Genomic DNA, 12,137 nt, shown 5'->3' with positions numbered 1-12,137 from the left:
ATAAAGCAATGCAACTACATGGTGTATGGTGCCATGCAGGCAATGAGGGTGGAATTTGTACATGTATTATTGTGTACTGATGGAAAAACACTTGATGGCTACAAGACAGGTAGTTCTGAAAAATGTCCCTCATGTCTTGTGCACATATTTCATAAGGGGTATACATCTGTCAGGATATCTGTTTCAGGACGTCTGAATTCCCATCCGGCACTTTAAAATACACTGGGACAGTCTCGTTGTGTCCGTCCAACCGTTAACTCCATTCACTGAAAATGGCCATGGACGATTACTCTTGTGATCATGGATTGACCATTCTTTTTTTTTTCTTCTTCTTCTTTTTCTTCATCCCTTTTGGATTTGACACACAAATAACACTATAACAGGCCGTTTCCGTCCATCGCTTACTAATTTAGCCCAATAACTTGAGTATATGTCTATTATTATAAATAGAAGTAGCGCACAATGACTAACCGGACACATTAAGGCCTTTTCGCAGCACACTCTGGTCGTACCTGCCTTTCCCGAAGCAGCCAGTAGGAGGAGAGGCGCATCCACCTCTCTTCTCTTCTCCTCTCCTCTCCTCTCCTCCTCTCATCTCTCCCAGCGACGCGTCCATCCCTCCTGCAGTTTGCGGACGCGACCGTCTCCGAACCGCAGGCCAATTTCACCGATGATTAAAGCCCTCTTCCAGCTCCAATAATCAATCAATCCAACCTCTGTATCAAACATAATATTATATCGCTAATGGAAACTGTCAAAAAATACACGCTACGTGACAGGTGGCTATGTAGGGTCGCGGTGCACCGTGGGTAATTCCATATTGCGCGTGCTTTTGGGGAGTTCGGTGGCTGTAGGGAAGGGGGATCAACAGGTTCCCGCCCCGGGCAGCGAGACGGACGGCGGCGGAGAAAGTTGGCAGCGTGTTCCTTCCCGGCCGCGGGCTGAGGGCTGTCGCACCGAGCCTGGCGCCTCTTTATTATTGCTATTATTATTATTATTATTAATGATAATAATATTACCGCAGCGTATGTATTTATTTGACCCCCCCCACCCCCGTTTTGGATGATGCGCGCTTGGCTCCGCCCCCTACCTGTAAATCTCCGGCGGTCCGCGCGCCCACCGGATCGCGTGTCACGCCGCGCGGCGACCGGGAGGCGCTGACGGGGACGCCGCGGTCCTTTCGACGAGGGGGGAAAGGGGTTCGACGAAGTTCCGCTCGTTTCGTTTCGTTTTTACTTTTCTTTGTTCGTGTTGACGTGTAGAAATTGTTGGGTTTTTTTTGTTGTTTTTTCCATCGATGGAAGGCGGCGGCTCCTCGTCGTGGCGGCTCCTCTGAGTGAACGAATGTCGTTCTCCTTCTGACGAAATGAAAACGCCCGCGTCGCCATTAATGCGGATTTAAATGCGTCCCGCGCAGGGACCCGCCGACACCCTCCGCACCGCACGGTTCGACGGCGACGGCCGTCCGAAGCAACATGGCTGATGGCCGGAGTCGGGGGCGCGGGCAGGAGCTCCGGCAGGCTTCTCGATGCTAGCCGCGGCGGACGGCAACGTTTCCTATGGCGGCCGCAGCCCTGTGATGAGCAGCCATATCAGTTCTAACAAGAACCCGGACTCTTCTGTCTCGATATCCAAGATGGATGTGATCATCCCGTTCTCGCCAGACGTGCCCTGTGACAACAATGGCCAGCGCATGTGGTGGGCTTTCCTCGCCTCGTCCATGGTGACGTTCTTCGGGGGTCTCTTCATCATTCTGCTGTGGAGGACCCTCAAATACCTGTGGACGGTCTGCTGCCACTGTAACATCAAACACAAGGTAATCAGGGCCGGGGGACGCAAATTTGCTTCATCACATTCACGCACCGACCGGGTTCTGAATTGAATAAAGGTCACTGTGGGTCACCTACGGGGCACACAGGACACCGAGTGGAACCCTTCCAGGAAGCGCGCAAGGCCTTTTTTTTTCTCCAGACGTCTCCCTGTTTTCCAGATTTCTCTGCGGGAGGCCTGGATTCACCACGTCACGCGCGAACGTGTCCTGCGTCTGCTGGTCACCTGTTACCGGGGAAGTGGGCCCCCGTGACGGACAGGACCATGTGTCCTCTCGGTGAACGTGATGGCCTCCGGCGTGGTTCGTGGTTTTACGTGGCACGCGTGCGGAGCGGCTCGCCGGCGTGTTCTGCCTCTCCGGCACGAACCTGTCGGTGTGCAGAGGTTAGAGGTCGCGGGATAGGGGATTTTTTTTTTTGAGTCTTGCAAAGTTTCACGACAAAAGTGACCTGGAATTTCCCGCAGGAATTCTAATTCCAGTAGAAAAACACACACTCATTCGCAGTTGTTTGAATGAAATCATTTGTCTGTGGAACTCTGGGAAAAATGAATGGGGACGTATCAATCTGTGCTTGGTTCCAGTCTGATTTTGGACCTTGCGGTCTGCCTCGTGCGGGTTAATGATTACCCGGTATTAATTAGGCCAGGCCCGAAACGCAGTCAACCTGGCAGGCAGACCGTCGCTTTGGATCATGGATATTTATGGGAAGTCCGAGCACTTTCGGGTAATTACAGGGCTCATGAACTTTACATGTTGGGTTCTTCTGAGACGAACACAACGCTATTCCGTATATAGGATTAAATGTCCATAATAATATAATAAGAAATAATGTTTCCCTCGTGTTATAGGGCCCTATTCCTTTTCATCCATTGCATTCTGGGAAGTAATCAGATGTGTTTTACTATCACATAAATAAGGCCATTGCAACACTGTCATTGTCACCGAGCGTTTAGAAAAGTTATGCGGGGGCCACAGCCTTTACTATAGATTTTAATCGGGACCGATGCCGCGGCGTGGCTCAGCCTCGTGTTTCCTGGAAGAGGAGACGTGGAACTGTCCTCGGAAGATAAAGGCTCATTTGTAGAGCCATTTCTGGAGCCCGGTGCGGTGACTTTGCGCAGGGATTTTGACACTTGGGTGCAACGGGAACATGCTTGTTAGGAGAATTAAGGGAGTGAAATGCGATCCCTCAGTGCAGCTGACTGGTGAGGCCGGTCCCATTGGCATGGTGTTAGTAATGGGACGCTGCAGAGGCCTTCGGCTGGTCAAACTGGGGGCGGCGGGCCTCTGCGAGTGAGAAGACAGGGATAGTGTGGCGTGTCCTTTGCCCATTCCATTACCTATATCCCGTATTATTAGCAGGCACGCCGCGGTTCCGCCCTGGATGAAAACACGGAATCCGCGTGGATTGTGCAACCAGCTCAGAGCGGCTCGCCGTGTGAAGTCTGGGCATATGCTCCTTCTCCGTCTGCCGATGACAGCGCGGAGTTACACCGGCTCCTCAGCTGCTCTGGATAGCTGTAATGCTGGGTTATTTAAGGGCTTTGTGAAGGGCTCCTTCCCATTTCCTCTCAGCCTGGATCTGTTTTCGGCTGTGTTGAACCAGGCTCTTCCCAGTGCCCAAAATGGTAATTGGCCTGTAATAACGCCGGGCAAGATATGTGCGCGTCTTCCAGTGAGATATATGATGGCAGTAAATCCCATATTGAACCGGTCCATGTTCTTGAGTGGTGTGATAGTGATAAACAGTATCATTTGGTCATACCATTTTATTAAAAAGTCTAAATGTTTCTTCTGGTGATTTCAGACCATGGCTAGAATTTATATTCAGTATCTGCTGAATCACTATACTCTGTAAGTAAGGAAGAATTCAGCGAAATACGCTGTAATATGTTTAATTGTCACGTAGGCGTAAGAAGTCTGTCAACAACAGGAACTTGTCTCAGAAAACAAACGGAGGGAAAGAAAGGACAGAAATTGATATTGATTTTTTTTTTTTTTTTTTACCGCCGGCTTAATTCCCCTGCGATTTTCAGTGTTGAGTTTAATTTTCATTCCTTATATAAATAACACGCGGGTGTTTGTTGGAGGAGGAAAAAAAAAAACCCAGCGTACCTTGAAATAAGCTGTGAGTTTCCAGTTTGTGATTGGGCCCTACGGTATGTAACCATAACTCCATTTTCCGTCCGGCAAATACACTCTGAGTTATATTAAGAGACAATTTAAAACTAGCGCTGTCTCTGCCTTTGATGCTAATGCTATGGCGGCTATATTCTGTCTGTCTTTAATGCGGACAGGATTGAAGTTGACGGTATAGCTAGCCCATCATCTGCTGTGTATACGTGGGCTAATCAGAGGTATTACAGTGCATACGGTGTTTTTATTTTTACTTTTCTTATTTTTAGTTCATGAGTGATCATAACCATACCAGAATGAAGTTGTGAGACGATGTAAATGTCATTAGCAGAAATATGGCTGTGTAAAAATACAGACTGTAGATTAGACCAGTTGGTATTGTTACATAAATCCACAGAATGCCCGCAATTACCTAGTTGTAAGACCCTTTTCGATCATCAGAAATGTCATGTTTCATAGCTTTTGGACGTATGAAGTTTCACTGGTGCTTGTTATTTCTTCTTGTGGAGAATCGTCTGCTCAGCGGTGGCCAAATGAGAAAAGTGCCCAATAAATGAGCCTAATAACGTGGAGGAAGCAATCTGTTGAATTTGTGGATAATAAGTGTCGGTCAGAGGTGACAAAATTCTATGAAACCACCTGCACCCACAGTTCCATCTCGGCAGTGTTAAATATGTTCCGATATCCCAACCTCAAAAAGATTTACAATACACTGGAAACTTTTGAAACAGTCAGAGAAAGATGTAATAAGACAATAACATAATGTGATAATAACCATGCACATGTTTTTATAAAGAAAAATAAAATAAAAAATGTAAAAAAAAATATTTTTGGGTTTTTATATGTTCCAGGGTGCAATGCAAATAAACGGGACTTTTTAAGAAGGTGTGTGCAATATAGGCTTGCTAGAAAATAAAGTTAAAACTTCATCTGCTATTTCCTGTTTTCACTTAAATTGATGAAAACCCTAGCGAATACTAATTCATAATCAAAAAAATACATCCAAATCAATTTTATGATATAAAATTGTGTCCGTTTTCCCCCGTCTGTGTTTGCGTAGCTTCTCATTTCAGAGCCACCCTTTGTTTGCAGTTGTGGCGTTTCTGTGTCGATGCTCTGTGGGCTTGCTGCCTGCTGCCGTTGATGGAGCCCTTGCATTGCTGCTGTTTGTTGTTGGCGGGGAATCAGCATGCACTGAATGCAAGGGCAAAGCTTGTCTACTTTCCGCTGCCGCATTTCTCGAATGCGCCAGTGTTCCGCGTGAATTCGGGACAGTTTCCTTCTGCTCCGATTCAGGAACCTTAGTTTATTTAGTTAATGGACCGCCCTGTATTTGAAACAGAGGGAGGTACCGCTAATGCATATTCATGAGCCGAAACAAATGATGCATGCCATGGTATGGAAACAGAGTTAACGCTCAGCCCGTCGTGTGTGTGAATTGTCTGGTTTTTCTTCTTCTTGTCACCGCGGTATGAAATGGTCTTCGTAGCCCGCTGAAACTATTTTTGGACGAGGTTCAAAATAAGCAGAAAGAAGCTCAGGCTGTCGAGCCTTGCGAGCGGCGAAGTCACGTGACTCGGGAACGGCGTGCCTGGCATTGGAAAACCATTAGCATACGCTCTGACTGGGGACGGAGGAAGGCCAGCATGTGCCTGGAGATCACGGCCCTCTGGCTTTGAGGCAGTAGAGCCAGCTGTTTCAGCTGTTGTTGTCTGTATGCGTCTGAACCCAATCCCGATTTTTTTATGGCAAAGCAGGAAGTTGCACTGGCTGTAAAATCTGTCCCCTCGCCCTATTTCACAAGGAAATGCGGAGTTCCTTCGCTCCTGGATACGGCTGAGGCCCGCCCCTGTAGACGGCGGTAAGAACGGGCAGACAGTGACGAGCCACGTTAAGCCCTTCAGCCCCGAGTGCTTGATCAGAGGCCGCAACCAGACGTCAACCCCTGCAGTTTACCCGGCGCGTGACCGGAAGGCAGACGAGCGCCGACTCTCAGACGGCGGCGACGCGCTTAACATCTCTGCGGAGGAGGAGGAGGGAGGGTTCGGCGCGGCGCGGCGCGGCGCGGCGTAGAGGGCATCCCAGTGACCTTGAGGGAGCTGTGTGGATGCTCTGCCTGCCAGTCGTGAGGTGGCTCCATTTCCTTCCTCCGCTGTGTGATGTGCTTCACCGTAGCTGCGGGGAGTCATTTCCCTCGAAATGGGTTGGTTGGTTTGTTTTGAAAAGGTTCCTGAAAAAGCGATGAAATCGAATGAGCACAAAAAATACATAAAAATACGACAAAGCAACACACATCAGTGTTACTGTTTCTGGGAAATTGCAAAGCCCCCAGGGTCCCTGTTCAGTCCAGAGCCGTGTTATTGTATCCTGGTGACACGGGCTTTGCTAAATCACCCGTAGTGTTTACCTCAAATGAAAGGGTGGGTAGACATCGTGTCCAGATGCGGCCTGATAACCTGAAGTTGACAGGTTCACCATCCAGTTACTTTGGCTCAGAGAAAAGAAGTGATTTTTCAACCAGCATTGCAAACCATGCTCTATGAACAGCTGTTTATAGTGGATTTTCCACTGAGCAGCGTCATCGCAGAAGGGTGTTCTTGAGCTGGTAATGGAAATAAAAGTACAGACACACCTTCTCATTCAAAGTGTCTTCTTTATTTTCATGACCATTTACATTGGTAGATTCTCACTGAAGGCATCAAAACTGTGAATGAACACATGTGGAGTTATATACTTAACAAAAAGTGGAGACCTGGCCTCCACAGTCACCGGACCTGAACCCAGTCGAGATGTTTTGGGGTGAGCTGGACCGCAGAGTGAAGGCAAAGGGGCCAACAAGTACTAAACACCTCTGGGAACTCCTTCAAGACTGTTGGAGAACCATTTCAGGTGACGACCTCTTGAAGCTCATCGAGAGAATGCCAAGAGTGTGTAAAGCAGTAATCAGAGCAAAGGGCGGCTATTTTGAAGAAACTAGAATACAAAATATATATATATATATATATATATATATATATATATAGAGAGAGAGAGAGAGAGAGAGAGAGAGAGAGAAAGAGAGAGAGAGATAGAATATGTATGTTTTCAGTTATTTCAACTTTTTTTGTTAAGTATATAACTCCACATGTGTTCATTTGTAGTTTTGATGCCTTCAGTGAGAATCTACCAATGTAAATGGTCATGAAAGTAAAGACACATTGAATGAGAAGATGGCTCCAAACTTTTGGCCTGTACTGTAAATGCCCTCTGTGAGCATGATTTCTTTTGTGATCACATGATCCACTCTGCTCTGCTCGTCTACCATGCAGCAGATGAGAACGCACCATACATGGTAACCCGTAGGTCAGAGAAGAGTGTCCATCTCACCCACCACCACACCTGCTTCCTTTCTCTAGAACAGATTCATGTTTGAAAAGACTCAACACAGCCACAAATGTTTCACAGATTATTTCGCTTTGAATTCAAACTGGACCCATGCAGCGATGAATAAAAATAACATCGGAACCAGTGCTAAAATTTAATTTGCTATACTTCCTGCCTAATTTGAAATGCAGAGTGGCCCTGTATTTTAGAGGTTCATTGATATTCCATTTGGTTTTTGTTTCATGTCATGCATTTGAATACAAATACTTGTTTTCTGAGCTCCAGCCTGCTCAAATGACCCAATTAAAACGCAATGTTTTGTTTAAGCAGATTGTGGATGGATTGCTGAGGAATCAAGCTGCTCTTTCCATGTCGCATGTCTTTGCATATCTCAGATAGCTGAATCGTTTTCCCATGTGCGCTCTGGTTCTGGCTATAAATATGCATTCAAGGTAAAATAGGTAAACAAGGATTACTAGCACAAGCAAATCATCGAAAAGAGAAAAGAAATCCTGTGTTTCAGCACCATGGAGAGCTCAGAGGAAAGGCTCTCTCGCTCTCGCTCTGTGGCGTAGATGCTTTCTGGCTGCGGAAACCCATGGAACTCTTCCTTCTTTCCCCCGTGCCGCTGCCCTCATGCTGAAATGACTGCTGCTGCGTTTGATACTGTGAACTAAATATAGAACTCAAATCTCTCATTATAATGCCTGGAGCTGTACATGCAGCGTTTTCAGCCAGGTTTGTGTATGACTGTGTGTGTGTGTGCGTGTTCTGAAACACATTTTTACAGAGGGATATTCCCTGCCTGCATCTGAAATGGATCTTTTCCCCTCCTGAACAAATGCAGTGATGCCATGTTTAGCATGCATATGAGCAAAATACCATTCATTTCTTATACAGTGTAGTATATTCCATATTTTACTTTTTTCTGCCATTTAGCAGATACCAAAGGACAGTCCCCTGTTTTATTTACATAGAATAATAGATTTCCATTTTGAAATTATGTTTTATTGATGGAACATAGTTGCTGGAAAAAGTCAAATGGTTAATAAAATGACCATAAATTTAGATTATGTTTTTTTCTGGCTTGTGACAGTGTGCTGAATATCTTTTGGAAAGCAATTTTGTGATAATAATCCAAATACTACCCTTTCATCTGTTCAGGTAAGGGTGTTTGCACACAATATTTTCCCCAAATCCTTTTTAAGTGCCATTTAGTACAATTAGAAATGCTTCCAAATAAAGGAAATATGAAAAACTCTACATGACCAAATTACCTTTTTTTGCCAAAGTAAAATAAATCTGCAAGATTGTCCAGATGAAGAGACACTTCAGTCCTAGCTTTGAACTCTTCATGTTTATCCATGTAATTAAGCACAGGAAAGTACTCTTGTCACTTTAAAACTGATGTTGCAGTTGTTCCCGTCAGTCAAATAGGCATAATGTAGCTTTGGATCCATTTTGATCCAACATAGGTATGACATCATTATTATGATATATTACCAAAAGATTCCAGGTATTAGCAAGCATTTATCTGTGCCAACTTGACTATGATTTTTATGCATGTTTAGAATACTTTGGGTAAATTATTCATTTTACACCACAAGCCCATAATATCACATGAACTTTGCTATGCGCTCAGCCTTCAAATAAAATTCATGATTCTTTATTACCACCAGTCAGTAAAAAGGATATGGAAAAGCATGGTCCTTCAAAATTGTGTTACCCAAAGAAGCAGAAGCAGAAAAACAGGTCAGTAGACATTTAACTGATGCTCTTATCCAGAGCTGCTTCCATTTATCAAAAAGAGGTTGAGTTTACTTGCAGCAGCACAGCAATAGCAAGTGTCCTGCTCAAGGATATGAGACTTTCTTGGTCAGATGGTTAATAGTGTTACTACCTGCTAGTAGTACTGAGATCAATATTATGATATGCCATATGATATGACACTTATCATATGGCACTTGTTTGCCTATCAATAAAAACTCACATAAAATTGTATAAATCTTTACATCACTGCAAAAACATTTAATAAAAATGAATTACAACATCACCAAACCAAATTTACAAGTCGCAATTCATTCGGAGAGGATAGGTACAGGTAAACTTTGAGAGAATGGCAGATAAAATATTGTTGTTTCAGTCCATGTACTAATAATATATATCGCACCATTTGGCATGTAATCGCATGATCTGACATCGTGATTTCTTTAAGACTGCCAGGCCACTAACACCCCAGCAATAAATAAAATAAATAAAATGCCATATATAAGGCTTTGTCTTTCCACAGTTCCACGGGAAAATTTGTGCAGCACTGTGCATAAGCTGTGCATCATGATCACTGTTGCCAGTGTCACAATGCTTTTAAGTTAAGGTAATGTAATTTGTACAAAAACATGTAAATCTGCGGCGGGCAGCCCTAGCTTGAATTATGCGTCTTGTATAAAAAAATGGATGTTGTGTGTTTTAATCAAGCTAATGTCTGCAGTAGAAACATTGTGGTGAATTGCTGTCAAGATCAAAAATGCTCTGCTAATGTATGAAGGCTGAGGCTTAAGTGCTCTTGAGACTTTAGCTGTGTCTCTGACTTTGAATGATCACCCTGGAAAGTTGAGAGAAAAACAGGACTGGAAATTGACAGATATTTATATACAGCGAATAAAAAAAAAACCTAATCTCCATCGTGGCTCAGAGCAGGAATTATGCAGAGGGGCATTTGGGCACTCCCAAGGCTATTGAGCATTTGGAGGAGACAATGACCCATTCGCCTCTGATCACTGCAGTGGAGCTAATAAAGTCTTTCTGTGCGCCGGGGTTCTGGACCAAGATGAAAGCCTGGCACAATGCAGCTGGGCTCAACTGGATCACTCAGCTATGGCTATGCAAAGGAGTGCTTGCATTGATTTGTCGTAAGTCACTTTTGGGGGGGCGATTCCTGTCCTTGAATGTTATTGAATTCCTTAGTGTTGTTTGCAGTGGCTAAAATATTCAAGAACTCAACAATGTACGAAATTCTGCAGATTTAGGAAATGTTCATTTCCTATGAATATGCTAATACTCTTCGGTAAAGAGGTTTTATGTGCTGCATAGCACTCGGGCAGCTTAGTCTTAGTCGCGCCTTGAAGCCAGGCCTTAAAGAGCACGCTCTCAAGATTTCTCAGCAGCCCACAGCCCGCAACCACCAAGCAGGCCTTCAGGGAGTCGTCACAAACGACTGGAAAGATTAGCTCTTCTTGCAGTTCTGGATTCGACCAGTGTCACACCGACAAGGCCGACCCCCCTGCCATGCCCTGACGCACTCTCGCAGTCACTCTCTCCTTCTGTTTCTACCGCTGGCCAATGATGGAGCACGCACTGTTTAAACCGCAGCCCTGAAATAGAAATCTTTGCATCGGGCCCGAGAGGCGTCAGCCCTCAACCTCAGCCTTTCACCCCCAGCGGCACAGTCTGGGTCAAAGTTGCCCCGGGTCAGGGCAGAAATTAGCCCGGCATTCTCGGGTGACTCCATGAGAACCGTTGCATTTTTTTTTAAATGCAACCCGATCCGCGCCAGGAGGTTCCATTAAGCGGTTGCTGTCGGTCCGGCCAAGAAATTGTAACGCGCAGGACTTCTTCTTCTTTAATTACACGGCTTACGCTGATTTTCACTGTGATTGAGATGTTGTCTGTCCATCAAGATAGCACATCTAAAGAGGCCGTGTTTCTGAGGCTGCCTGAACCTCCGGCGCTTCACCGGTGAAGTGTCACGCCCTGTTTACTCAACGATGCCACGGTGACGCACTTACGCAGCACGCGGAGGTTTCGTTTAACTAACGCCGGGCTGAGGCTGTGCTCCGCCCACGTAGCCAGAGCTTTGTAGGGTGCTGCGCGCAGTCAAGGTTCTGGCGCGGTAAGATTTAGCCTTGCGGCTATATTAAGAATTCAGTTCAGCTCAAGATTTATGAGCGTGTGGCAAGGCAGGCCTTGTCCTGACTGGTTTTTATTCCCCGTAGGCCACCTGCGGCACTGAACGGCTCGACATTCAGCCAAAACGTGTCACAGATGCGCATCAACCCATCTCGGTCAGCCTGATCAGATGGCGAGCCCTCCTGCACTTTAACACGACCAGCCCTCGGCTGAAAGGCAGGCACTGATTAGTCCTCGCCGGCAGAACCTCTAAAGGGCTCCCACCAGCGGGCAGTCACCTGAGGACGGGGCCATGTCAAAATCGGAAATGACATAATCTGTCTTGTTTTCCATTCAGTGTGCTCGGCTCTGGAAGCCTCTCTGCGAGCCTCGTCTTTTGTGCCCCTTCACTGGAGCTGAAAGCGGTGATATGGAGTGACAGGGTCATTTTAGTCTTTACAGGTCCCGTGTCTGGGCTTTCTGTAACACGGACGTAGACGTAGGAGTTGCACTTGTTAAGTTGGTGATTATTGGCCGATCAATTAATGGATGACCTTGTTTCCATCGACGAAACTGAAAAGTGCTAATACTACTATATTAGGAGTATTAAAATAATAAGTGCATAGATAAAGTTTGTTTTTACTTTTGTTGTTCGTATATATAGATTGCATTGCAACAGTGGAAATAATCACAATAATTGTAGAAATAATCACTGTATAATATTGTTTCCTGAGTATAATATTATTCTGTTTACATGAAAGGTTTTCAGCATTGAGTAATATGTACAGGTCATTTTTAAATGTGAACAGTTTTATCAACTCTCAAAAAAAAAAAAAAAAAAAAGTAAGCGGCGCAATTAAAATTGTAAACATGCCATTTCAAGCCATGCTCAGCAAAGCGATTTATTGGAAAGAAATCATGC

At 45.2% G+C, this 12,137-nt stretch overlaps 1 protein-coding gene across 33 annotated transcripts in view; it reads left to right on the top strand.

Moving 5' to 3' along the window:
• The first annotated feature begins 1,099 nt into the window (after nt 1-1,099).
• kcnma1a (potassium large conductance calcium-activated channel, subfamily M, alpha member 1a) overlaps nt 1,100-12,137 on the top strand; it is a 139,405-nt gene continuing 128,367 nt past the window's right edge. For 16 of the 33 annotated variants that reach the window (XM_028988384.1, XM_028988366.1, XM_028988350.1 and 13 more), the window contains exon 1: nt 1,105-1,816. In XM_028988384.1, coding sequence (XP_028844217.1) covers nt 1,529-1,816 — 288 coding nt within the window. In that variant the 5' untranslated portion in view covers nt 1,105-1,528. Of the gene's footprint in view, nt 1,817-12,137 lie in introns of all 33 variants that reach the window. The other 17 variants (XM_028988364.1, XM_028988374.1, XM_028988372.1 and 14 more) reach the window with 4 other exon arrangements.

This window comes from Denticeps clupeoides, chromosome 8 (genome assembly GCF_900700375.1).
Source record: "Denticeps clupeoides chromosome 8, fDenClu1.1, whole genome shotgun sequence".
Lineage (NCBI taxonomy): Eukaryota > Metazoa > Chordata > Actinopteri > Clupeiformes > Denticipitidae > Denticeps > Denticeps clupeoides.
The sequence above is the reverse complement of the archived record's forward strand: the minus strand, read 5'-3'. Positions and strand labels throughout refer to the sequence as shown.